A 27,348-nucleotide genomic window follows, 5' to 3' on the forward strand; every position below is an offset into this window, starting at 1 on the left:
CTCACCCAGGATATTTTCTAGTTCCATCCATTTGCCTGCAAATTTCATGCTGTCATTAAAACAACATAAATTTATTATCTTGTATTCTTTAGCATCAATAGTTCCTAAAATTAATGACTGAACTCATTCTCAAAGTTTGAGGGGATAGCACATTTACATCTTTTAGAGTACCCTCTGACTCCAGGCTTACCCTCCTCCATCTTCTCTCTCTCTCTCTCTACCTACCTACCTACCTACCTACCTACCTATCATCTGTCTACCCATCCATCCTTCCATCATCTGCCTATCTATCCATCCACCCATCATTTGTCTGAGACAAGGTTTTTTTGTTTGTTTGTTTGTTTGTTTGTTTTTGTTTGGTTGGTTTTTTGTTTGTTCTTTCAAGACAGGGTTTTTCTGTGTAGCTTTGGAGCCTGTCCTGGATCTCGATCTGTAGACAAGGCTGGCTTCGAATTCACAGAGAGATCCATCGAGCTCTGCCTCCTGAGTGCTGGGATTAAAGGCATGTGCCACCACTGCCCGGCTTGTGCCACTACCACCCGGCTGACAGGGTTTCACTATGTAGCACTGACTAGTCTGGAGCTTGCTGTATAGACCACACTGTCCTCAAACTCCTAGATATCTGCCTGCCTCTACTTCCAGAGTACTGGGCTCCAAAGTGTTCACCATTTCACCTGGTGAGATTTAATTTACTCTTAAGTATGTGTGTGTGGGGGGGTGTGGGCACCTGTACATAATTTAAGTAACTGAGGAGGTTAGAACTGTTGAATCCCCTGAAGCTGGAGTTACCGTCTTTTATGAACTCCAGTCCTCTGTAAGAGCAGCACACACTCTTGACCTCTGAGTCATCTCTCTTGACCAACAAAAGATTCTTTAAGAACATATGTACCAAGGCAGGCAGTGGTGGCACACGTGCATGCCTTTAATCCCAGCACTTGGGAGCCAGAGGTAGGTGAATCTCTGAGTTTGAGGCCAGCCTGGACTACAGAGCAAATTCCAGGACAGCCAGGGCTATGCAAAGAAACACTGCCTCAAAAAACCAAAAAGAAAAAAAACCATATATATATATATATGTATGTGTGTATACATATATATACACATATATACATATGTACCAAAATATACTTAATATGTAGTGTATATTAATAGTGTATTTAACATTATAAATTTAAACATTATGGAAATATATTGGGTCTTAAACATTAATTCAAGATGAAAAGGATAGCCTGGTGTGGTTGTTGGCTCCCACCTATAATCCCATCTCGCTGGGGACTAAAGGATAGAGGTTAGTACACTGTGAGTTCTAGATTGTGACAAGGAAACCATCACAGTCACTGTCTTATTTTGTTTGTATCTGCTTGTGTATGTGGAGTCTCTTTTTTTCTTTTTCTTTTTTTTTATTGAAACAGGGTTTCTCTGTGTAGCTTTGGAGCCTTTCCTGGAACTCACTCTGTAGACCAGGCTGGCCTCGAACTCACAGAGACCCTCCTGCCTCTGCCTCCCGAGTGCTGGGACTAAGGGTGTGTGCCACCACTGCCGGTGTAGTTTCTCTTTTATGATGAGTCCTAGGGTCCGGCAAGCTGTTGCAAAGTCTCAGGGCTGAGTGGTGGTGGCACATGCCTTTAATCCCAGCAGAAGCAGAGGCAGAGGCAGGCAGATCTTCATGAGTTCAAGGTCATCTTGGTCTAGAGTGAATTTCAGGACAGCCATTGCTACACAGAGAAACCTTGTTCCCCAAAACTAAAACAAACAAACAAACATTGTGGCAAAGTCTACAGAGAGCCAACTCTCAGGCCAGATACACCTGTACATGCCTGAACACAAATGCCCTTTGCACTTGGTACCTAGGTACCTCTCCTATAAGAGGTGCTCGGAGAACTCCCAGATGTCTGTCTCTCTCTTGGTGCTGAGATAGTGAGTAAACGTGTGTATAATCTGCATGAGTATGTGAGTCTGCCTCAGTTGAGACCTTAAATTCTTCTCCATTGTATTCACATTTTTCCTTTTGTTGACTTGGAAAGGAATGTGCTCTGCTGTTGCTTAGAGTTAATCGTCTAACCTCTTGCTGGATTGTCCGAAGACCTGAGCCTGTCTGACCAGGAATATGGCCCTAACTCTGTCTCCTTCCTCAGCACAGAACTACTGAAAAGCTAGTTGGATTCTGCTCCACTGTAGCACCTGAGCTTACCAACTGGGCCTGCTTCAGATCACAAAAAAGCATCAACTGATCTGCTCTTGATCATCAGCAGGGAAGAAGTCCACAGCAGAAACTAGCAGGCCAGCATTCGCTGACCAGAATGTCCCAAATGCCCATGCCCTGGTTACTGCGCAGCCTCACAGAGGAGGCCTGCTGTGGAACACACCTGCAGCCACTGCAGCTCTTCTGTGACGATGACCAAGTCACGTTGTGCAGCCAATGTTTCCAGTCTGCAGAGCACAAGCAGCACGTGGTATATGGGATACAAGAGGCTGCTGAGTATTATAGGGTAAGGAAAATCCAAAGGAGTCTGGTCAACTCCTGATTGATTGACTGATTGACTGATTGATTGATTGATTGGACAGATATACTGATTCTCCAAAAATAATTCCCTGGGAGTTGATTAAGAAATACCACAGGAGCCGAGCGGTGGTGGTGCCTGCCTTTGATCCCAGCACTCTGGAGGCAGAGGCAGGAGGATCTCTGTGAGTTCGAGGCCAGCCTGGTCTACAGAGAGAGTTCCAGGACAGGCTCCATGCTACGCAGAGAAACCCTGTCTGGGAATAAAAATAAATAAATAAATACCACAATAAACTAAATCTTCTACATCAAGGCTAAAGAAAACACATGGTCGAGGCTACTAACCTTGTTTTAGTGTTTTCTTCGGATAAGAAACCTCTGGTCCCCAGGGTGGTGGTGGAGCATGCCTTTAATTCCAACACTAGGGGGCAGAGGCAGGTGGATCTCTTTGAGTTCCAGAATAGCCAGGGCTACACAGAGAAACTCTGTCTGGGGTAGTAAAGGGGGGGTCCCTCTGTTCTCACACAAGGAACTTACCTGCAATTCTGTGATCTGTTTCTCTGTAGAAGTTACTCCAGGAAACACAGGTTATATTGAAGGAGAAGCTGGAAGCAGCTAAAAGCTTACTGATGGAGGAGCGAGAGAGAATGGTGGGGATTCAGGTGAGGTTTATCCCGATCCTGGGGAGAGGGAACCTATCGATAATGATAGGAATTAGGTAATACAGTATCAACAAACTAAAAAAGACAGCAGAGAGGAAAAAGTATTTGGAACCCACAAAGGGAAGGAAGCTTTTTTAAGATTTATTTTTATCCTTGTCATATTTAAATTTAAATTTTTATTTTAAGATTTACTTACAAATATGTTTGAGCATGTAAGTTTGGTGCCAAAAGGGGTCAGAAGTGGTGTTGGATCCCCTAGAGCCAGAATCATAGACGGTTGTGAACTGCCTGATACAGGTATTGAGAACTAAACTAAGGTCTTCTGCAGGAATAGCAAGTGCTGTTAACCACTGAGCCATCTCTATCCAGAAGGCTAATTACTTGATGATAAAAAAAAACTATTGAAGACAAAAAAAGAAAGAAATTTAATTTTTAAAATGACCAAAGAAACAAATTCACCAAAAAGAGCGTGTAAATAATATTTTTTGTGTAAGGAATAAATCCTCCTATTTTCTTTATTAGTTTAACTTGATTTTTTTGCTGGATTTTTTTAAAAATATGATTTAAACAGAAAAGTAGCAGTGGCACACACCTGTAGCTCCCAAAGTTGGAAGAGGAAAGCTCAAACTTACATAGTGATTTCCAGGGAGGCCTGAGCTAAATTATATTAGCAAGACGTGTCTCAGAAGGAAAGCTCTCAAAAAAGGAAAAAAAGAGCCAGGCGGTGGTGGCGCACGCCTTTAATCCCAGCACTCGGGAGGCGGAGGCAGAGGCAGGTGCATCTCTGTGAGTTCGAGACCAGCCTGGTCTCCAAAGTGAGTTCCAGGAAAGGCGCAAAGCTACACAGAGAAACCCTGTCTCGAAAAACCAAAAAAAAAAAAAAAGAAAAAAAAAAATCACAACACATACACACACACACACACACACACACACACACACACACACACACACAGTAGAGAGCCTTGGGCAGGGGCAATATGGCTCAGTTGATAAAGTGTTTGCCTAGCATGCGTAAAGCCCTTCGTTTGGAGTCCAGCAAAAGCAGGCACGGTGGGAATGTCTGTCTGTAATCCCAGTGCTGGAGAGGTGGAAACAGAAGGATCAGAAAGATGTTTGTTCAAGGTCGTCCTCAGTTACAAGCAAGTTCGAGGCCAGACTTTATCTCAAAAACAAAACAAAACAAGAACATAATGTGTATGTTTACATTATGCTCCTATAAGAGAAAGCACCTGATCTCTTTAGCCAGGGGTCAGTCATAGTTTCCTTAGCTTGTTTGTTGGTTTGTTGTTTTTTTGGGTTTTTTTGTTTTGTTTTGTTTTGTTTTTTGAGACAGGGTTTCTCTGTATAGCTTTGTGCCTTTCCTGTAGCCCAGGTTGACCTCGAACTCACAGAGATCTGCCTGGCTCTACCTCCAGGTGCTGGGATTAAAGGCATGCACCAACACCACCTGGCTCATTCGGTTTTTGAGACAAGGTTTTCAAGGAGCTCATACTGGTCTCAAGCACTGCATTCCCCTGCCTCAGTCTCAGGTGCCCTAAGACTGTAGATCACACCTAACCTTGCTTCCTGGGCTTCATAAAGTCAGTGAACATTCCTCCATCCACATAGTTGAGTTTATGATTCTGTTGATATCCTGGTGAGTCTTAATGGAATTCCTTTTGCGGTTGTGTCGTGGTTAAAGAAGGAGATTCACACTTGTCAGTTTTCCCTGAAATCTGTCCCATCTGCGTTTGAGGAAGGAAGATGAGCAGCGGTTTAAGGACATGATCAGGACTGAGTATAACATGAGATTCCTGCTGCTGACTGAAGAGCTGGAGCTGTGCTTTCTGAGACTGTCAGTCTGTGAATCTGACCTGGATTTGAAAGATGCTCATCAGAACGAACTGAGGAACTTTAGTGCTGAGCTCAATCACGAGTTCCAGGAAATGCTACAGGTGAGAGAATATTCGGGAAGTAATAGCAAAACAGTGTATCCATTCCCAGATAAATTATTCCTGAAACACACACACACACAACCCCCAGACAGGGTTTCTCTTTGTAGCTTTGGAGCCTGTCCTGGAACTCACTCTGTAGCCCAGGCTGGCCTCGAACTCACAGAGCTCCACCTGGCTCTGCCTCCCGAGTGCTGGGATTAAAAGTGTGCACCGCCACCGCCCGGCTTGCAATTCTTTTATACGCCTCTGTCCACACACACCTATAAATAGACAAGCGAGGAAGGTAAAATAGACCCGTGCATTGTTGTACATGTTCATTATCTCATATTACACTGCTAATAATATACTTGCATCCATGGAAAGACGCATGGCTAAGACAGCACTAATGTTGTGTCTGTCCAGAGCCACACTGCAGAGCTAACCTCAGAAGGCAGGTTGTTCAGACTCTTATTGGAGTGCTAGCACTTCCTAGCTTTTAGGTAGCCTTGAGCCTGTGCAGCTCGGCGTCTAACCCAGTTTCTTTGGCTGTGAAATGGAAATCTCAATAGCCTCTAATTCATATCGCTGCTGTGAGGTTTGACTGAAATAATCTACAGAAAGCCCTTAGACAGGGCCTGATACATTTTAAGCCATCCATAAATAGCAGGCCCTGTTATTACCGTTGTGATCTTTAATGGCAACAGGAGATTAAATGTAACCTATAGCCTTCTACATGAAGCCTTGCAGCCTGAACTGGGCGGCAGCTGTACGAGGGAATGCTACTTGCCATGAGGCAAGGGATAGCATGACTCTATGTGTCAGGGAGGAATTCTCCAAGACAGAAACAAGATGCCAGATGAGAAATAAAATCTAATGTTCGTCTTTTCCTAGTTAATACAATAATATGCTAATGAGATTAGGTGGGATCTAATACATTTATGAGGATTAAAAAAAAAAAAAACAGTTATGCCAGGCGGCGGTGGCGCACGCCTTTGATCCTAGCACTCAGGAGGCAGAGCCAGGCGGATCTCTGTGAGTTTGAGGCCAGCCTGGTCTACAGAGCGAGATCCAGGACAGGCGCCAAAACTACACGGAGAAACCTTGTCTCTCAAAAACAAACAAAAAAAACAGTTATCAGTGGCCTATTTATATAAGCATCTCCACTAATTATTGGTTAAAGTATAATTTTTTTTTAATGTTTTTGAGACAGAGTTTCTCTGTGTAACAGCCTTGCCTGTCCTGGAACTCGCTCTGTAGACCTTTAATCCCAGCACTTGGGAGGCAGAGGTGGACAGATCTCTGTGAGTCTGAGGCCAGCCTGGTCTACATAGTGAGTTACAGGACAGCCAGGGCTATGCAAGGAGATCCCATCTTTAAAAACAAAACAAAACAAAAAAATGTTAGAAAGACACCTGCCTCTGTATAGCTAGAGTTTTCCTGCCTGGCCCACAGTCAGGACAAATCTGTCACCCGCCAGTGCAGCAGTCCGCTGGCTCAAACGCCATTACAAGATGGCGCTGGTTTCCTGTTTATCCCGAATGCTAACGTGTCGCTCTCCCGCCCGATAGTACTGACCAATCAGCTTACCGCCCAAGCTCCGCCCCCAGAACCTGCATATAAGCCAGCTTGCCCCGGCGCCCGGGGCCCTCCTCCCGTACCAGCTCTCCCGAGAAGCCATAACCGAGCAGCGTTCAATAAAACCGTGATAGAGGAAGAATCTTGGAGTCGTGTCTTGCTTCCCCGCTGGTCGGGGCGCGCCGCAACTGGTGCCGAAACCCGGGAAACTTCGGACCTTGCGAACGACTCGGAGGAGGGCCGAAGATTCAGAACCTCACACGGGAACGGTGAGTACTCATAAGGTATGACTGACGCCTATGACACCAATCTTGCCTTTTTGTTGGACTTTTTCCCGTTGATAATTTTTGTGTGGGTTATCTTGGTGATTGGGTGCTGCTTTTGGCTGCGCTGCCACCGCGCGGAGGAAACTTGTTTGTGTTGCTGTGAGCGAAACGAAAGTAAAGTTTGTGTTGCTGCGAGCGAAACGAAAGTAAAGCTCCTTAGTGGGGACAGTCTTTCGTTAGCTCGTTGTTTTCTTTGAGTAAACCTGGTGTAGAGAAATCAGTTTCAAAGATGGGGAACTTTGACTCACATATTGAGTTTTTTGTCAAACCTGTGAAGGAATTACTGGGTGCAAGGGATATTAATGTTTCCTCCGGTTCTATAAAAAGGGCGCTTAAAGAGATAGATCAACATGCGCCATGGTTCGCGGTATCCGGTGATCTCACGATGAGTTCCTGGGAAAAGCTAGGAAAAGATTTAGAAAAACACAAACAAGATCTAGGAAAAGCCACCTTGCCTTTTTGGAGATTGGTGAAATCTTGTCTGGATGAGGAAAAGGCACAGGAAGCAGTAGCAAAGGGGAGAAAGGCTATGGCAGAATGGCAGGATAGTCAGTCCGAAACCGGTAAGGAAACAGAAGCTAGCAAAGAAAATTCTAAACATAAAGAAAATAAAAGAGAAAAGAAGAAACAAAAATTACAACATACAGAAAGGGAACCTTCAGCACCAGCGTACCTATGGTCGGAGCTGGCCGCTATTAATTTGTCTGATTCTGACTCAGAGTTAGATACTGAGGATGAGATAGACCTAGAAAGGGAGGCTGCGGGGTATGAGCGTGAAAGCTATGGCCCAGGGCCCGGAGCCGAGCTATCACGACCACCGCCCTTCGCTCCTAACTCACAAGTGAGTTCAGGAAGCTGCGCAGGAAGTCATCGCATTCCTCCCAAAACCTGGACTAAACTAGCAAATGCTTTCCCGGTGTTCGAAGACCCAAACACACAGGTCAGGTCTCATGAGCCTGTATCTTACAAGATGTTAAAAGATCTAGTACAAGCAGTTCAGACCTATGGCCCAACTGCCCATTATCCTCTGTCTATTTTAGACAGAATAGCTAAGGATGTTTTGACTCCGGCAGACTATCAGGAAGTTGGAAGGGCAGCTTTACCCCCTGGTACTTATCTAGAATGGAGGTCTCTGGTCACAGACCATGCCCAAATTCAGGCCCGGCGTAATGCACAAAATGGCCAGCCAGCCTGGACGGCGGATATGTTGTTGGGTCAAGGACAATGGGTAAATAACCAGATAAACTTCCCCATTGAAATTTACAATCAAGTGAAAGAGATACACGTATCCGCCTGGAAAAAACTGGTCAGAAAAGGAGAAGTGAGTGGAAACCTTACTAAGATCATTCAAGGACCAAATGAGCCTTTTGCTGATTTCGTAGCCCGGATGCTTGATGCTGCGGGAAAAATTTTTGGGGATATGGAAACAGCTCTCCCCTTAACGCAGCAACTTATTTATGAACAATGTACAAAGGAGTGCAGACGAGCTATCACGCCCTGGAAACAGAAGGGGCTTGAGGCTTGGTTGAAAGCATGTAGGGAGATAGGGGGCCCTCTCACCAATGCTGGCCTCGCTGCAGCAGTTATGACAGCTGTCAACCGAGGAAGTGGCTCTAAAGGAAAATGTTATAATTGCGGAAAGCCAGGACATCTAAAGAAAGAGTGTCGGTCTCCTTCAGGAGGAGACCAACAGAGGATGCCAGGCACCTGTCCCCGATGCAAAAAGGGAAAACATTGGGCAAATGAATGTAGATCAGTGAAAGATGTTAATGGGCAGCCCCTCCAGCCGATGTTCCCTGCGGTCTCAAAAAACGGATCACGGGGCCCGCGACCCCGGGGCCCGAAAGTGTTCGGGGCTATTCAGAACGAGGCATCGGGGGAATTCCCCCCGCCTCCCTCCAATCAGGGCAAAGAGCCACGTCAGCAGCCGCAGGGTTGGACTTGTGTGCCGCCTCCTCAATGGTACTGACTCCTTCTATGGGGGTGCAGGCCATTGATACTGATCTTATGAATCCATTAAATAAAAATGAGGTGGGCCTTATAATTGGGAGATCAGGTAGTTCCATTAGAGGATTGATGGTTTTGCCAGGTGTTATTGACCCTGATTACCAGGGGAAAATCAAGATTATGTGCTGGTCTCCCAAGGGATTGTTTTCAATTGCTCCAGGAGACCGCATAGCTCAGATGTTGGTTCTCCCCTCTCATCATTCTAGATTTCCAGCTTCTGATAGGGAACGAGGCCTTAATGGGTTTGGATCTACAGGGAAAAATGCCTTCATGCTTGCCATGGGTTTGGATCAGAGACCTACGTTAGAATTAATAATAGAGGGAAGGCGATTCCTTGGATTATTGGATACAGGAGCTGACCGGAGTGTCATAAGACAGGAAGAGTGGCCCTCAAAGTGGCCACTTACTATCGCCTCCCAGTCCCTTCAAGGCTTAGGATACCAAGAAACACCTAGCATGAGCGCTAAGGAGCTTACTTGGCGCTCAGAAGAACAAGAAGGAAAGTTCCAGCCTTTCGTTGTATCACTCCCCGTTAATCTATGGGGACGGGATGTGCAGCAACAGATGCATTTGCAGCTTACCAATGAGTATTCCCCTGCATCACAAGCTATCATGAGGAAACAGGGATATTTTCCAGGAAAGGGGTTGGGAAGGAACCTTCAGGGAAGAAGTAGTCCAGTTCAGCCGTCATCCCATAGGTATAGAGAAGGGTTGGGTTTTTCATAGGGGCCTCTGAGGATAAGCAACGATTAAAGATACCCTGGCAAGTTGATACACCCGTTTGGACACCTCAGTGGCCCTTGTCAAAAGAGAAGCTCCAAGCGGCAAAACAATTAGTTGCAGAGCAGCTTCAGTTACATCATATTGAGCCTTCCACGTCACCGTGGAATTCTCCCATCTTTATTATTAAAAAGAAATCAGGAAAATGGAGATTGTTACATGATCTACGCTCCATAAATGCACAGATGGTTATTATGGGACCCGTACAACGAGGTCTCCCTATGCTTACAGCATTACCAAAAGGATGGCCTGTGATAACAATAGACATAAAGGATTGCTTTTTTTCTATTCCCATTCATGAAGAGGATAGACCTAGATTTGCTTTTACAGTCCCAGCCGTTAATCATGAAGCTCCTGATGAACGCTTTCAATGGCGAGTTTTACCACAAGGCATGGCTAATAGCCCGACTATGTGCCAACTTTATGTTGGCCGCGCCATTGACCCTATTCGAAGTCAGTTTCCCAATTTGAAAATTATACACTATATGGATGATCTTCTTATAACTGGAGAAAAGGTTAAGCAAGTCGAAGAATGCTTGCAAAGCCTTTTGAAAGCTTTAGCAAATGCAGAGCTTTATATTAGCCCTGAGAAGTTACAAAAGGGCATACTTGTTGATTTTCTTGGTACCCGTATTTCCCCAGATGAGATTATGCCCCAGAATATTACCTTACAAACTTCATGCCTTCATACATTGAATGATTTTCAAAAATTTTTAGGAAATGTTAATTGGCTAATGGGATATTTGAAAATACCAAAAGGAGACCTTATGCCCCTATATAAGATATTGGAAGGTAATCCTGATTTGACCTCTCCCCGACAATTGACATTGGAAGCTCAAAATTCTATCCAAAAGATACAGGAAGCGTTAAAAACAGCTCAATTAAAAAGATTAGACTATACTCAGTCATTCCAATTAGTAATCCTCCCTACAAAGGTTGTCCCTCTAGGAGTGGTTTGGCAGAATGGACCTCTTTGGTGGCTGCATGGACAAGGATTGGGATCTAAAAATGTCCACTATTATCCCGATTTAGTGGCAAGGCAGGCGTTAAATGGCCTGAAGTGGTGCCTTGAGTTTTTCGGCGAGCCACCAGCAACATTGATAGTGCCCTACACCAAAGAACAAATTGAGATTTTAACAGGTGCGACCTCATGGTGGGCTATTCTTGTGGTTAGTTTTGCAGGATATATTGATAACCATTACCCTAAACATCCTCTGTTAACATTTGCCTCGGAGGATACTGTTTATTTTCCTCGAATCACATCTCAAAATCCCATCATGAATGCCCCTGTAATTTATACTGATGGCTCAAAGACCGGCAAGGGTGCCATGTCCATCGATGGTCAGACCTACAGTTTCCAGTTTCCTACCACCTCCCCTCAGGTAGCAGAATGTCTTATTATACAAAAGGTTTTTGAGAAATATCCTAATATTTCTTTTAATTTGGTCTCTGATTCCCTATATGTTGTCAATTTACTTAAAAATTTGGAAATTGCTGCCTATATACAACCTTCTAGTATGGTGGCGCCGCTATTAAGACAGATTCAAGCCTTGATGTTACTTCGCTCTCAACCTTTTTATGTGACTCATATTCGAGCACATAGCGGGCTTCCAGGGCCAATGTCAGCCGGGAATACGTTGGCAGATGAGGCCACCCGCATAGCCATAGCTGCTTGGATTATGAGTACACCTTGTGAACAGGCACAAAAGTTCCATGATAATTTTCATGTATCTGCTAACACCTTGCGCCTGAAGTTCAATATCTCCAGGGAACAAGCTCGTAAGATTGTCAAAAACTGCCAACATTGTGTTGCCTTTCACCATCCACCGCATATAGGAGTTCTCCCCAAAGGGCTGAAACCCCTAGCCTCGTGGCAAATGGATGTTACCCACATCTCAGAGTTTGGGAAACAAAAATATGTTCACGTTTCAGTGGATACCTTTTCTGGCATTATTTTTGCCACTGCCATGACTGGTGAAACGACACGCCATGTCATTGCCCATTGTCTAGCTGCATGGGCCAGCTGGGGTAAGCCTTTGTTCTTGAGAACGGATAATGGTCCGGCTTACACTTCTTCCTCATTCCATTCCTTTTGTGCAACAATGGATGTTCAACACTCCACTGGCCTCCCTTATAATCCACAGGGACAAGGCATAGTGGAACGTGCAAATCGTACTATTAAAGAACTGCTTCAAAAACAAAAAGGGGGAATAGGGCGCACCCCTGGCGAGCGCCTCTCCTTGGCTCTTTTCACTCTTAATTTTTTAACTTTGGATGAAGCATCTAAGACCTCTGCTGATCGCCATGTGGGCGTAACACCAGTCCTTCGGGAGATGGTGTTATGGAAGGATGTGCTAACAAATAAATGGATGGGCCCTGACCCCGTATTACGTAGGTCAAGGGGATCTCTTTGTGTTTTCCCACAGAATGCAAGAGACCCGATTTGGGTGCCGACAAGACTAACACGAGGGGTACAACAACATGAGGAAGATGGAGAAGATGATGCTGACCTTCCTGAGAATTTGAAATGTTACAATTGAATTTCACCGCCTCTATTGCTGCCCTAAATCAGACGCGTGCTCATTTGACCACCTTGGGAGAATTTACTGATTTTTTGGTCACAGCTGCATCTTATGTGAAGGAATGGGCTGGGGTGTGGGCGATGGGAACAGTGGGCTTGATTGGTCTAGTCATACTGGGTTGGATCCTCTGTAGGTTGATAAAGCGCAATCGTACAGAGCGTACACTTATGCTATGGCCGCCCTGGATGCTGGCGGTTCCCCAAGTATCTGGTTGGCCCAGCTGAGGGAACTGTAGGCTGTCCTTGCACTCGGAGGGCTCTGCCCATTGCACCCGATTAGGAAGCCTATGATACTGCTCCTGCACACGGAGAGCTATGCTCATTGCACCCGTTTTGAGAGTATCATTGTTCCTCCTACTCAGCACTCGCCCATCGAGCAGGAAGCTCATCATGAGGAGACTCCTAGCTCTGGGTTGCCAAAAACAAAAAGGGGGAACTGCAGCAGTCCGCTGGCTCAAACGCCATTACAAGATGGCGCTGGTTTCCTGTTTATCCCGAATGCTAACGTGTCGCTCTCACCGCCCGATAGTACTGACCAATCAGCTTACCGCCCAAGCTCCGCCCCCAGAACCTGCATATAAGCCAGCTTGCCCCGGCGCCCGGGGCCCTCCTCCCGTACCAGCTCTCCCGAGAAGCCATAACCGAGCAGCGTTCAATAAAACCGTGATAGAGGAAGAATCTTGGAGTCGTGTCTTGCTTCCCCGCTGGTCGGGGCGCGCCGCACGCCAGTCCCACAGCCACTCAAACCCAACCAAGTAAACACAGAGACTTATATTGCTTGCAAACTGTATGGCCGTGGCAGGCTTTTTGTTAAGTGTTCTTATATCTTAAATTAACCCATTTCTATACATCTATACCTTGCCACGTGGCTCGTGGCTCACTGGCATCTTCACATGCTGCTTGTCATGGCGGTGGCTGGCAGTGTCTCCCCGACTCAGCCTTCCTGTTCTCTCAATTCTCCTCTTTGTTAGTCCCGCCTATACTTCCTGCCTGGCCACTGGCCAATCAGTGTTTTATTTATTGACCAATCAGAGCACACATTTGACATACAGACCATCCCATAGCACCTCTGTCCCAGAGTGCCAGAATTAAAGGGATACCATGCCCTAACTTATCATTTTAATTAGTGGTGAAACATTGAACTTCTGAACAAAATGTCACATCAAAAAGAAAGTGGTATGCTTTGGATGCCGTGTTTGTTAATCTGAGTAAACAGATTATATGAACAAATGCCTCCTTTAATTTTAGCATATTAAACAATGGGTAAAATTCCATTTATTTGTTTATTTAGGAATGAAATCTCACTCTGTAGTCCAGGCTGGCTTGAACTCATGATCTTCCTGCCTCTTGTCTCTGCCTCTCAAGTGCTGGGATTCCATCCAGGGTATACTGCCACCCGCCCCTGCCTCAGGTTTCTTTTTTTTTCTTTTTCTTTTTTTTTTGGGGGGGGGGTGTTTTGAGACAGAGTTTCTCTGTGTAGATTTGGAGCCTGTCCTGGAGCTCAATCTGTAGACCAGGCTGGCCTCGAACTCACAGAGATCCACCTGCCTCTGCCTCCCCAGTGCTGGGATTAAAGGCGTGCACCACCACTGCCCTGCTTGGGTTTCTATTGAAAGGCAGTCTGCATCGGCATGAAAGCATGGCCTTACCTGGTTGTGTCTATTCCTAAGAGGAAAGCAGATTCACAGGACAAGGTTGAACTAGTAAATGAGAAAAGGTACAGTTTGCTGAATGGTGATGAGGAGATGCATCTACAGGGACTTAGCCATGTGGGGAGAGAAAACATGAGCAAACTGAAGGCCAGTGAAGTCTGCGTTGGTAAGCACCTCTGCAGCCTCCAGAAGACAGTCATGGAGCTGGAGAAGAAGTGTGGTGAATCCGCCATACCATTGCTCCAGGTAAGCCTGGAGAAAACCCTTCCTTAACAACATTTGAGAACTGGAGAGGGGGCAGAACTCATTAGGGGTCACTTCCAGAATGCCAGGTCCAGTGATCTTTAACCCAATGGGAAGGGTAGGCAGCCATTGTCCACCTGCAAAAAGCATTATGAATACTGTTGGTAGAACTGTAGATCAGTACAGCCATATGAGGAGCAGTATTGAGCTTCCTCAATCCCACTTCTGGCATATGTCTGAAGGGAATGAAATTAGCATGCCAAAAAAACTTTTACAGTCCTAGGAATGGATAAAGAAAGGTGATATAAATACTTCATGTGCAGAATACTGTTCAGCCATAAAAAAGATGAATTTGGGATCTTTATGTTAAATGTAAGTCAAGCCTAGAAAAGAAAGGACCATAATATTCCCATTCATATATAGAACTTAAATGATGTCATAGAAGTTGACAGAGGCTGATTAACAGAGCCTGAGGGAAAGCTGGAAAGGAAGATCTTGAGAGAGGTTGACCGACAGGTATTGAATTATAGGTCCAAACGTAGATAGATGGTTGATAGACATTGATAGATGATAGGAGGAAGCTCCGGTGTTTTACTGTACAAGGATATGACAAAAGATAATGATAATGTACTGTATCTCTTTTTATTAAAAATGAAGCTAGTGGATCTCTGAGTTCAGGCCAGTCTGGTCTACACAGCCAATTCCAGGCCAGCAAAGGCTACATAGTGAGACCTGATCTCAGGAAAAAAAAAAATAGTCCTTTGAAAGTTTGATATAATGTGTTTTGATCGTATTCACACCCCCAAACTCTTTCCAGATCCACCCCTTCCCACTCAACTTTGGATTTTTTTTTTTTTTAATCCTTCAAGACCGGTTTATACTGCCCAACTATTCTTGGATGTGTTCTTCCATTGGTGAGCAGCTAGCTGCCTTACCAAAGGCTACACTGTTAAAGAAAACTGTCTCTCCCTCTCCCAGCAGCTGGCAATTGCTAATCATCTCATGGCTGGGGTGAGATTGTGCGCCCAGCTCACCTGTCCATGCTAGGACTTGGTCTAGCGTAGGCCTGCAGAAGGTTTTGTGGATGCTGTCACAACTGCCAGGAGTTGATACGGGCAACTGGCCTGCTGGGTGCAGAAAATAAGGTTTTCTTGTGGTCATTCACTGCTGCTGGCTCTTACACATTTCCCCCTCTTTCAAATGATCTCTGAGCCTTGGGTGTGTGTGTGTGTGTGTGTGTGTGTGTGTGTGTGTGTGTGTGTATGTGTGAGTGTGTGTGTGTGTGTGTGTGAGAGAGAGAGAGAAAGAGAGAGAGAGAGAGAGAGAGAGAGAGAGAGAGAGAGAGAGAGAGAGAGAATGACAAGAATGACAGGTGTTCCCTCTAGGAATGCTTCAAAATGTTACAAGAGCCCGGTGGTGGTGGCCCACCCCTTTAATCCCAGCACTTGAGAGGCAGAGGCAGGTGGATCTCTGTGAGTTCGAGGCCAGCCTGGTCTCCAAAGTGAGTTCCAGGAAAGGTGCAAAGCTACACAGAGAAACCCTGTCTCGAAAAAAAAAAAAAAGTTACAAGAATGAACTTAGATCAGTTTTACCTTATGACAGATGTTTGAGAACATGAGCTAGACATGTTCTCTCTGAAACATCACACACTGTACATCCACATACCACGATTCCCATAATGTATCTACCCATGATGTAGAACTGTTTTGTAAAATGATTTATCACCTTAAAAATTTATCAGGGTAAGTTTGAAAGCCAGACATGATGACTCATGCCTGTAATGCCAATGCTTGGGAGGATGAGGCAGGGGGGTTGCTGTGAGTTGCAGGCTAGCCTGGGCTACAGTGTAAGACCTTGTCTCTAAAACAATAAAGTGAAACAGAAAGTTTGAGTTGAGATGTACTTCTCCTTCACCCACCCATCCAATAGAATACTCTATGAAAAGAATAAAATGTATCTCCAGGCACTGACATTGTCTTTAAAGTATCTCATTGAATCGGCAAGGAGTAATGCAGGATGGCTTTTTGTTTGGGTTTTAGAAAATAGTTAATATGTAAGTACATACTTGCTTGTTAACATTCACAAACACTGTCAAAAGATGAAAATCCTCTACAAAGTAATGGATAGTAACCTGAAAATGGGTGGGGGGGGGGGCAGATTGTATAATATCTGCTGTTGTATGTTGCATACATGGAAATCCTTATCTGCAGGGACAATGGTATTAGAGATAGAATCTTCAGAAGGTGATCGGCTGTGTGGGGTGGCACTCTCCTAAATGGATTAGTGCCCTTACAAAAAGGTCTAAGATAGTCCCCTGGTTGGTTTCACCATGTCAGGTGAGAGCTATGTCATTAGTACAAAATCTGTGAATTATCAGCCTTCAGAGCATGTGATAAAAATTCCTATTGTAACAAGCTGTTCCAGCAAGAGTATTTTACTACAGCCTGAACAGACTAAGTATTTAATATGTTATATGTTATATAGTAACATGCATTGTCTTTTCAAGAAGCTAGCTACTAAAAAACAATAGTCAGTAAAGTCTTTTAACTTCTATTCATATTCCTCTGTCTGTCAGGCACTTATCTGAAAAGCTTATTTGCTCATTCATAATATATATGTATATAGTGATTGTAATGGGAGTTGAGCTTCTAGGCAAATACCACATGGCTGTAGACCTAACCCCAATTCATAATATTTAAAACATTAAGATCCTTTTAAAATAAATAATAAAACAACCTACTGAAAAGCCTCTGTAGGTAACCCCCAGGGAAATGGTTCAAGTCTAGCCTGTTTCCAGACAACATGAGCAGGTGTGACCCAGTTATGTTCAGCTCTTGGATTGGCTCCAACTGCCCTCTTGGCCTAGTGACCCATCTGCCCTGCCCAAGTCTTACTCCCCCAGCAACCAAAAACAAATATATGGGTACCATTTAAAAGAAGAGTGTTCTGAATAAGTGACCAGGGTGAGGTACAGGTGATGCTTCTCTCAGGATAGGGCAAAATTATCGTGTGTGTGTGTGTGTGTGTGTGTGTGTGTGTGTGTGTGTGTGTAGAGAGAGAGAGAGAGAGAGAGAGAGAGAGAGAGAGAGAGAGAAAGTGAGAAGAGCCTACTGCTTTACTGAAGTCACACGCATGCAGAGTGTTATACTCTTAAGTGTTTAAGTGTCTTGGGTATGACCTATAAATATTTTGGCTCAAATATCCAGTAGTAATCTTGTCTCTTTTTCCCCCTTAGGATGCAAAGTGCTACTTAAAAAGGTGAGTTTCTGGGAAAAGTCGGGTGAAAAGCAGGTCTGATGTCTTGGACACACGAGGGATGGGAATGCTGGGCAGAAATGAGGTCATATCTATGGATAAAAGTTAATGAGGCCAACCTTTGAGACTGGCCAGGACTGACAATGTCCACTGTCCTCTTTTTTTTTCTTTTAGGATTGAATCTCTATTGCTTCAGAGACTAAAGCCAGCTCAGATCACAGACCTGAGTTCATGCCTGATAATGAGAATGAACAAAACACTACTGAGGTTCCAAAGTAAGTGGGCCTATCCATGAATACTGTTTACCCCATTTATGTTTGCAAATCACATGGTCATCTGACCAACAACAAAAATCTGCTTATGCATATTTTTTAAGTTTTCTAGATGCTATAGACATTTCTATGGTATGGTGCTGTGGGTTTCTCCTGCTTCATATTGTACAGATGTGTGTTTTCCTCAAATATATGAGGTAAAGTTATTTTAGATTCTGTCTAGTAATTCCTTCATCTAATGCCCTCTCATTAAATTATAATTTATTTTAAATAACATCCAGTTAATTAAAAGGGGGTTCATTTTTATCTAATGTGAATGTGTATTTACTGATTTTTAACAATGGGAGTTTTTTTGTTCTTGAGATTGTATTTCTAGGAATACCTGAGGCTGGAGAGAAAGGTTATATTTTTCCTAGAGGGAATTTACATTGTTTTTGCTAGTCTTCTACAGGTATTAAGAACCTGTGAAAACTTGCAGTTTAAGTTGAGGATTGTGGCTGCTCTAATCATGGGAAGTGGGCTGCCAGTCCAGGGGCTGAGGTCAGTTTACTTGCTGAAGTTAAAAAAAGGAACTTAAAGAACCTTGTGCCAGTTAACCTTACTGTTGTTGTAATGAAACACCATGACCAAGGCAACTTATAGAAGAGTTTATTTGGGGCTTACGGTTTCAAGGGGTTAGAATCCTTGATGGCAGGGCACATGCAGCAGGCGGAAGGGGGCTGGAGCAGCAGCAGAGAGCTCACCTCTGTGACCACAAGCATGAAGCAGAGAGCACAGCGGGAAGAGCAGGATTCTAGTGACACTTCAAAATCCACCCTCAGTGACACACCTCCTTCAGCAAAGCCACGCCTCCTAGTTCTTCCCCCAAAGTTCCACCAACTGAGGATCAAGTGTTCAAACATGTATGCCTGTGGGGACTATTTGTCACACCATAGATATACCACTGAGTTCAATGTTAGAAATAAGAAATACTGAAGTAGTCTAATAAAAAGAATACAGATAATGAATACTACTAAGAAATCCACCTTGGAAAGGGAGCGGGTTGAAGTTTCATTTCAAATTCCTAGATTTTTTTTTCTTTTTGGTTTTTTGAGACAGATTTTCTCTGTGTAGCCCTGCCTGTCCTGGAACTCGCTCTGTAGACCAGTCCGGCCTCGAACTCACAGAGATCTGCCCGCCTCTGCCTCCCGAGTGCTGGGATTAAATGACTGTGCCACTACTGCCCAGCCAAATTTTATTTCTTACTAATGTTAGGATTTTATTTCAGAAGTGAGTCATGACTATTCAGCATATATTCAGCATGATGCTAGGTGGTATAATGTGTAGGAGGAAATGCCAGTAGGAAAAAGGAGGTCGTTCAGGGTGCCTTGAAATATCACGACATTTGGTGGAGAAAGCAGTGTGAGATACAAGAGGGCAAGTATCACTTTCCTTCAGTTATAAAGTATTATCACGCACTTCATGTTCTGAACTCGATTTTCAAGAGTCCCCTAGGTGTTCTAGCCTCTGCTAGTATGTTCTCTTTTGGTCTATTTAATGCCTAGGGGCCACCATAAGCAGTCTTAGGAGTGTGTATCACACTCAGAGGTTATCTAAAATAACTAGAATGGAAAAGCTCTCCATCCTGTACTATCAGCAAAGTCTGGTGCTTCTGGAAGTGTTGTGTTTAGAAAAGATCTCTAGGGGGTGTCACTTGGATCTGAAGTGACATCTAGATGTGACTGGTTTGTAGCACAATTTTACAGACTTTGGGTTGAAGATATACTTCTAAATCTTTTTGTCCTTATTGTAGCACCTTATTGTAGCATTTATTTGGTATTTTCTTACTCGGCACACAACAGGCCTTCTCATTATTATATCAGCATAATTCTCCTCCATGATGTCCATCTATTGAGGTAAACTTCATGTCTCTTTTTCAGGATTCTCCTAAGTTGCCTTTGCCACATGTTACTTATTTGGAAAGAGCTACGTGTTAGAAACCATTCCTCTGGCATAGTTTTGCTGAACCCTATGATTAATTGAAGTTCTCTTCCTGCAGGACATATAACTTTGGACCCAGACACAGCTCATCCTTCCCTCGTCTTATCTGAGGACTTGAGAAGCATGAGATTTGGAGATATTCCACAGAGTGTGCCTGACAATCCAGGGAGACTGGACTTCAGTGCTTCCGTGTTGGGTGCAGAGAGCTTCAACTCAGGGAGGCATTATTGGGAGGTGGCTGTGGGACAGGCCACACAGTGGCAGTTGGGTGTCTGTGACTGTACAGAGAGAAAGGACAGCATGCCCCAGGCTTCTGGAAATAAGTTCTTCCTCATGGGGTCCATGATGGGGGCCGATTACACCTTCTGGATCTTTCCCCCTTTAAGAAAGGTCTGTCCGGGAAAGCAAATGTTCAAAGTTGGAGTCTTCCTTGACTGTGGTTGTGGGCAGGTATCATTCTACAACCTGACAGAGCAATCCTTCATTTATAGTTTCTCTGACCTTACCTTCCAAGGAGCAGTTAAACCTATATTTGCTCTTTGTGTTCCAAGTGGAGGCATGAGTTCAGACTCTCTTACTGTCTGTCTCCCTCAGACACATGCCTGAAATGCTGCTGTTAGCTCTTCATCTTCCTGTGTGTGAAACCCCAGATCACAAAGAGACCAGGAAATAAGATCAAGACTTTACAAAACATTTACGTAATTCATCCAATAAAGCCTCTAGACTTTTGTGATAATGTGGCTTTCAACATGTGTTCAATGGAAGGAGTTGCAGGGTTTTTTTTTTTTTGGAAGCTGAGGATCGAACCCAGGGCCTTACACTTGCTAGGCAAGCGCTCTACCGCTGAGCTAAATCCCCAACCCCAAAAGGGGGTGGACATGGTGGTGCATATCTTTTTTTTTTTCATTTATTCATTTTTATTGAATGTCCACTGGTGTTTTGCTGTGGGTGTCAGATCCCCTGGAACTGGAGTTACAGACAGTTGTGAGTGGCCATGTGGGTGCTGGGAACTGAACCCGGGTCCTCTGGAAGAGCTGCCAGTGCTCTTAACCACTGAGCCATCTCTCCAGCCCCGGAGTTGCAGTTTTAAGTTGAATGATGACAGGGCCACCTGATGGCTCAGGGGTTCAAGGCACTTGAGGCCAAGTCTGAAAACCTGAGTTCAATTCCTGGACCACACAGAGTGGAAAGAGAGAAACTCCCGAAAGGTGGCCTCTGGCATTCACATGAGTACTGTGGCAGGTGATTATTGCCCCTGTGCCACTAAACAAACCAATAAAATGCAATAAAAAACAAAGAAATGATGGAGGATAGGAACATTGAATATATATCATATGATTGGAAAATTAGAGAATGAATATAGTCTTGTTTCCTCGGAACTAGAAGTCAGACTAGGGACACATGTTTAAGAACACTTGTGAAATGAAGTCTAATCAGGAATGGGAGCAGGATGATGTGTCTTCCAGTGCATGGTAAATGGATTCTGTTGTGGATTCTGCTACTCATGGGGAGGTGTCCAGTCACTGACCATGGGCATTAGGACTTAAAACGGTTATTCTACAAAGAGAGTGGTCCTGCGATTTCTCTGGATATTTTATCTGGGTAATAAAATGTCAGAGAAAAATGTGAATATTTAACTATGTCTTAATTCTGTGTCTATGTGGGAGTATGAGCGTGTGAGTGCCAATGCCTATGGGGATCAGAAGCATCTCACCCCATCATCCTGGAGTTATAGATGATTGTTACTCGCCATGTGGGTGTTGGGACTCAATCTCGGGTCCTCCGGAAGAGTAGCAAGTGCTTTTAACCACTGAACCATCTCTCTAGCTCCTAAAATAATTTATTTCTTTCTCTTCCGTCCTCCCTTCCTTTCTTTCTTAAGTTTATTTATCTTGTGTGTCCACTGGCATGCAGGGGCCAGGGCGCTCTATTGTGGAGGTCAGGGAACAACTTGTGGGAGTCAGTTCTTTCAGTCAGTCCTGGGGCTCATCAAACTGTCACACTGGGTGGCAAGCACTTTTATTCTCTAAACCATCTTGATGGTCCCCCAGTGAACTTTCTATTTTTTTAATTTTTAAAATTATTTTATGTGTATGGGTGTTTTGCCTGTGTGTATATCTGTACACCACTTGTGTCCTTGGCACCCACAGAGGCCAGAAGAGGGCCTCGGATTCCCTGGAACTGGAGTCACAGAGGGTTATGAGTCACCATGTGAGTGCCAGATGTCAAACCTGAGTCATCGAGAAGAGCAGCCAGTGCCCTTAACTGCTGAGCCTCCCCTCCAGCCCCACCAAAATTAAATGTCTTCAACCTAGGAGCTAGAGAGAGATGGCCAAGTGAGCAAAATGCTGTTCCAGTGTTGAGGACCAACACCCATACGAATGTACAGCAGCACACATCTATAACCCTATCACAAGGAGCGAGGAGACAGGCAGATCCTGGGAGCCTGTTAGTCTGCCCCTGTAGCTGAGAGAGCAACAGGTCCTGTCTCAGACCCGTTGGAGATGAATAGCAGAACACTGAAGCCAACCTCTGCCCGACGCACAGATATGCATACACCAGACACACATCTATGAATGGACCTAAAACATTCAGTGCTTGAAATCTCTTCATTTCTGACAGCTTGTATCTGCTCTTCTCTGTTTGGTAGCCCACTGGAAAGTGCTTAAGCCACTTAGAAAGCTAGTTGTATTTGCATATGAACTTCTTGTGTGAAAGAGAAGGTTATCATGCTTTATCTCCTTTATTACTTTCATTACATTACTATTTGAGAAAAGGGCTCATGTAGCCCCAGGCTCACCTCACATTTTTAAATAGCCAAGGATAACCCAAACCTGTCAGATTTAATAAAGCCTTGGAGGTCCTTTGTTACAGGGTGTGGTAGTTTGAGTGTAATTGGCCCACATAAGCTCATCAGGAGTGGCACTGTTAGGAAATGCGGCTTTGCTGAAGTAGGTGTGGCCTTGTTGGAGGAAGTGTGTCACTGTGGGGGGCGGGCTTTGAGGTCTCCTATGCTTAAGAGACTGCTCTGTGTCAGTCCACTTCCTGTTGCCTTCTGATCAAGATGTAGCCAGTACCATGTTTGCCTGCACACTGCCGTGCTCCCTGCCATGATAATGGACTGAACCTCGGAACTGTAAGCCGCCACCTCAAATGTTTTCCTTTCTAAGAGTTGCTGCAGTCATGGTGTCTCTTCACAGCAAGGGAAATGCTAAGACAAAGGCATCCGTGTTACCCTATGCTTCTTTTTTTAAATAATTTATTTAACTTTATTTTATGTGCATTGGTGTGAGGGTGTCAGATGCCCTGGAACTGGAGTTACAGACAGTTGTGAGCTGCCATGTGGGTGCTGGGAATTGAACCCGGGTCCTCTAGAAGAACTGCCAGTGCTCTTAACCTCTGAGCCATTTCTCCAGCCCTACCCTATGCTTTTTTCTTTGACATTGATTTCTAATATCCAGAAAACCAAAAGCCCTCCCATTCTAGCCATCTTATACCCTGTAGGACACTCCTTAAAACCTCCACACACAGGCTAGAATCCCTATAAATATCTTTCCCTGATTTCGTCATTTTACATACAGTGAAACTGCCAAACTCCTGTTTTCCCTAATCCACAAGAAACTTCATTTCTAAGCTTTGTCCTGGCAGCAGGGTGTGTGTGTGTGTGTCTTCTACAGAGTCTAATTGTCAACATTGTTTTCCCTTTGAGCAACAAAGCACAAGTTTACTGTCATTTAGACTAGTGGTTCTCAACCTGTGGGTCCCAACCCTTTCACAGGGGTTGCCAAAGACCATTGGAAAACACAAATATTTACATTACAGTTCGTAACAGCAAAATCACATGAAGTATCAAAGAAGTAACTTGATGATTGGGGGTCATCATAACATGAGGAACTGTGTTGAAGGGTCACAGCATTCAGAAGGTTGAAAACCACTGATCTGTATAGATTGTTTAACTGTTATGATAAGCTGGGTTTTATTTAATTACTTCTAAATTTCTTTTTTTTTTTTGTTTTTGTTTTTGTTTTTCGAGACAGGGTTTCTCTGTGTAGCTTTGCGCCTCTCCAGGAACTCACTTGGTAGCCCAGGCTGGCCTTGAACTCACAGAGATCCGCCTGGCTCTGCCTCCCGAGTGCTGGGATTAAAGGCGTGCGCCACCACCGCCTGGCTACTTCTAAATTTCTTTAGACGTTTATGGAATCCTAGCCTAGAGACTGGGGGTTGGCAGACTTATTTCTTCCAAAATCAGGTAGTTATTCTTTTAAGTTTTTCTAAGCACATCATCTCTCTTGGCAGCAACTCTCTCACTGTGGAACAAAGAAAGCCATGGGCCCTTCTGAACCGAATACACATGCACTGTCTCCAATAAAACTTTATTTACAAAAGAGAGGCTGGAGTTTATTAGTACCTGCTGTAACTTATTTCTTCTTTTCAATATCTAACTTTCTATCCCTCAGGTAAGACCTAACAAATTGGCTTGAAAAAGGTGAATGTATTTCTCTTTAACAGACTTCAAACCTACACCTCCCTCTAGCCACTGTCCTCTTTCTCTCTCTCTCTCTCTCTCTCTCTCTCTCTCTCTCTCTCTCTTTCTCTCTCTCTCTCTCACACACACACACACACACACACACACACACACTCCTCACAGACCAGAATATCTCTGGAATCTGTTGGTTTATTCCAGACTCTCAAATTCACTCCAATCTGTTATCCGTCTCTCTGTTTGTGTCTACTGGTCTCAGTGATAGCTTTCATATCGCTAAATCCTGGGATTTCAATTTTCCTATTATTTGAACTTGGCAGTAGTCAATACTATTAATCCCTTGCTCTTTAGGAAATTCTCCTCTTCCTCCCACTATTGTGACTGCCTCTTCCTTTCCTCCAGACTGTCAGGCAACTAGTAATTACTTGATGCTCTATCCTATGATCTCACTTAACCATGCAATTACTTCACTACTGGGGATTGAACTCGGGGCCTCAAACATGTTAGGGGAGCTCTGCCATGGAGCTGTATTCTCAATCCTTTTTAAACTCTTTTGAGACAGATTTTTCCTTGGTATCCCAGGCAGTCCTTGAACCTTAAACTTTCTTGCCTCAACCTCCAGAGGCCTGAGACTTTAGCCCTATGCCACCATACATACCCTTCCATATGGCTTCTTTGTATGTTTTGGTTTCTTCCTTTCTTTTTGGTTTTTTGAGACAGGGTTTCTCTATGTAGTTTTGGTACTTGTTCTGGGTCTTGCTCTGTAGACCAGTCTGGCCTCGAACTCACAGAGATCCGCCTGGCTCTTGGTACCACCACCTGGCTTGAACAACACCCGATTTTTTTTTTTTTTTTTTTTTTTTTTTTTGAGACAGAGTTTCTCTGTGTGGCTTAGGAACCTTTCCTGGAACTCACTTTAGCCCAGGCTGGCCTCGAACTCACAGAGATCTGCTTGCCTCTGCCTCCCGAGTGCTGGGATTAAACACTTCCCAGTGTTTTGGTTTCTTGTTCAATACTAATTTAGGGGCTTGAGAATTTGAGATGCTCTAGCACCAAGCTGCAGTCCCAGTTTCAGTGACTTCTTGACGGTCCTAGAAGAAAAGCAACGCCCGTTCCTCGTCTTTGTCTCATCTGAGCCCTTGTCTCTGCCCTGCCTACAGTCAAATTCCTCCCAACCTTGAACTTTTAGGAACTTTACTCGAAAACTTAGAAACCAAAGGCAACTGCAGCAAACCTTTCAGCCAGGAATATTTCAAGTCTGTCGGCAAATGTACTTGTTAGTGATGTCTGGTGAGTGTCCAGACACTTACGTTGCTGGTTAATTTAGAGAACCGTTGGTAGAGCAGAGGACCACAGTTCAGTTGTGTTGTATTTGTGAGCTTAGTGTCTAACCAAAGAACCAGTTCCCTAAGTGTGTTGAATAAAATCTCTGATGCATGCGCATCTATGACTTTGAAGTTCATGTTTTTTATTATTGGTTGTTTGCTGTGTTGGGAGCCAGAACCCAGGGCTTTGCACTTGATACACAAGGGATCAGCCACAGAGCTGCTTCTCCACCCCCTAGCTTGTGACCACTCTTAGCTATAAAGGATTTGCCCATAAATATCCCTGCCAGTTCTTGATCATTGTTCACTTCAAGGACTCCTTCCTTTATATCTTTAAAAAGAACGGAGAGCGCCAGGCAGTGGTGGTGCACACCTTTAATCCCAGCACTTGGAAAGCAGAGGCAGACAGATCTCTGTGAGTTCAAGGCCAGCCTGGTCTACAAAGCAAGTTCCAGGATAGTCAGGGTTACAGGAGTTCAAGGCCATACCTTAGCAACATACTGAGCTCAAGGCCTGCCTACAACTCTAGGAAACACAAAACACAGAAAACAGCTAATCCCGGAACACCATCACACCAATTATAACTTGTGACATACCAACAACACAAATGGAATACTATTCCCACTTCCTTCCGTGATGCCTCTGCTCACTAGAGTAAATTCTATGAAAACACATGGTACTGTTCGACTTTTCACATTACAGTGTTAAACAGGCCCCTGAATCCTAAGTAACAATATGTATTGAAGTAAAATAACAAAAGCACTGAGGGAATGATGTGGATTATTGAGCAGCTGGGTGAGTGATGGTGCATGTTAGAAATCTATCTCAAAGGGAGGATGTACCTATGTAAAACCAAAAGGGAAGAGTATTTAAGTCTTGCTGATTGTGTAGTTCATTTGTAGAGCACATGTGTAACATGTGGATTTGGTGCTCAAGGCCCTGGGTTTGGTCCTCAGCTGGGGTTGGAGGGGGGGGATATTCAAATGATATCCAGGTGACATAGTATATAGCATTTAGTTGCCAGGACTACCATAACAGAATCCCCCACCTGGCTTCTAAGACACCGTGTCCAGTTTCATGCAGCACTGGGGTTAGCCACCACTGGAAAAATATCTCTATTGAAAAATACTAGGTATGTAATAAATGTATATTGGCTTCATATTTATTGAGTAGAAAACCTAGTGTTATTCTATATTTTGGAAAAGGGGCTCTATCAATATCACTGAAAAGTCAAGCATTGACATTCTTCACAGTTGAAGTGACATGTCCGGCTTAAGAATTAAGGGGAGGTGCTGGAACGATGGCTCAGTGGTTAGAAACATGTACTGCTCTTGCAGAGGACCCGGATCCAGTTTGCAGCACCCACATAGTAGCTCCCAGCCATCTACGACTGCAGCTCTAGGGGATTCAATGCCCTCATCTGATCTCTGAGAGCACCAGGTGCACACATGCGCATATAAACACATGCAGGCAAAGAAGTCATACATATAAAATAAAAAGTAAAAAATGAATTAAGGGGGGAGATTTGCACAAATCTAGACCAGCTCTTTTTGTCCTCAGATGACAGACAAAGCAGTGTGGCTGACATAGAACTATCTAGACCTCCACAAAGCAAAGGTAAAGGACCTCACTGCACTTAAATTTTTTTAAATCTTGTGTAAATTAAGAAAGGGGATTATCAGGTCAAGGAAGCGTAATAGATCCATGGGGAATAGGGTAAAAAAATTGAAACAGATTATCTGATAAAAAGGTGCTGAACCTATCAAAGAGATGTTGAAGTTAAAAAGCGCATAGACG

At 44.2% G+C, this 27,348-nt stretch overlaps 1 protein-coding gene across 1 annotated transcript; it reads left to right on the forward strand.

The window, feature by feature from the left end:
* Positions 1-2,297: 2,297 nt before the first annotated feature.
* Positions 2,298-20,349, forward strand: Triml2 (tripartite motif family like 2). Its single transcript, XM_059245015.1, has 7 exons — positions 2,298-2,486; positions 3,064-3,159; positions 4,899-5,093; positions 14,099-14,239; positions 17,472-17,494; positions 17,666-17,766; positions 19,802-20,349. Exons 1-7 carry the CDS (start codon positions 2,298-2,300, stop codon positions 20,347-20,349), a joined length of 1,293 nt encoding a protein of 430 aa, XP_059100998.1.
* The last annotated feature ends 6,999 nt before the right edge of the window (positions 20,350-27,348 follow it).

This window comes from Peromyscus eremicus, chromosome 17, assembly GCF_949786415.1.
Source record: "Peromyscus eremicus chromosome 17, PerEre_H2_v1, whole genome shotgun sequence".
NCBI classification, from domain to species: Eukaryota; Metazoa; Chordata; class Mammalia; order Rodentia; family Cricetidae; genus Peromyscus; species Peromyscus eremicus.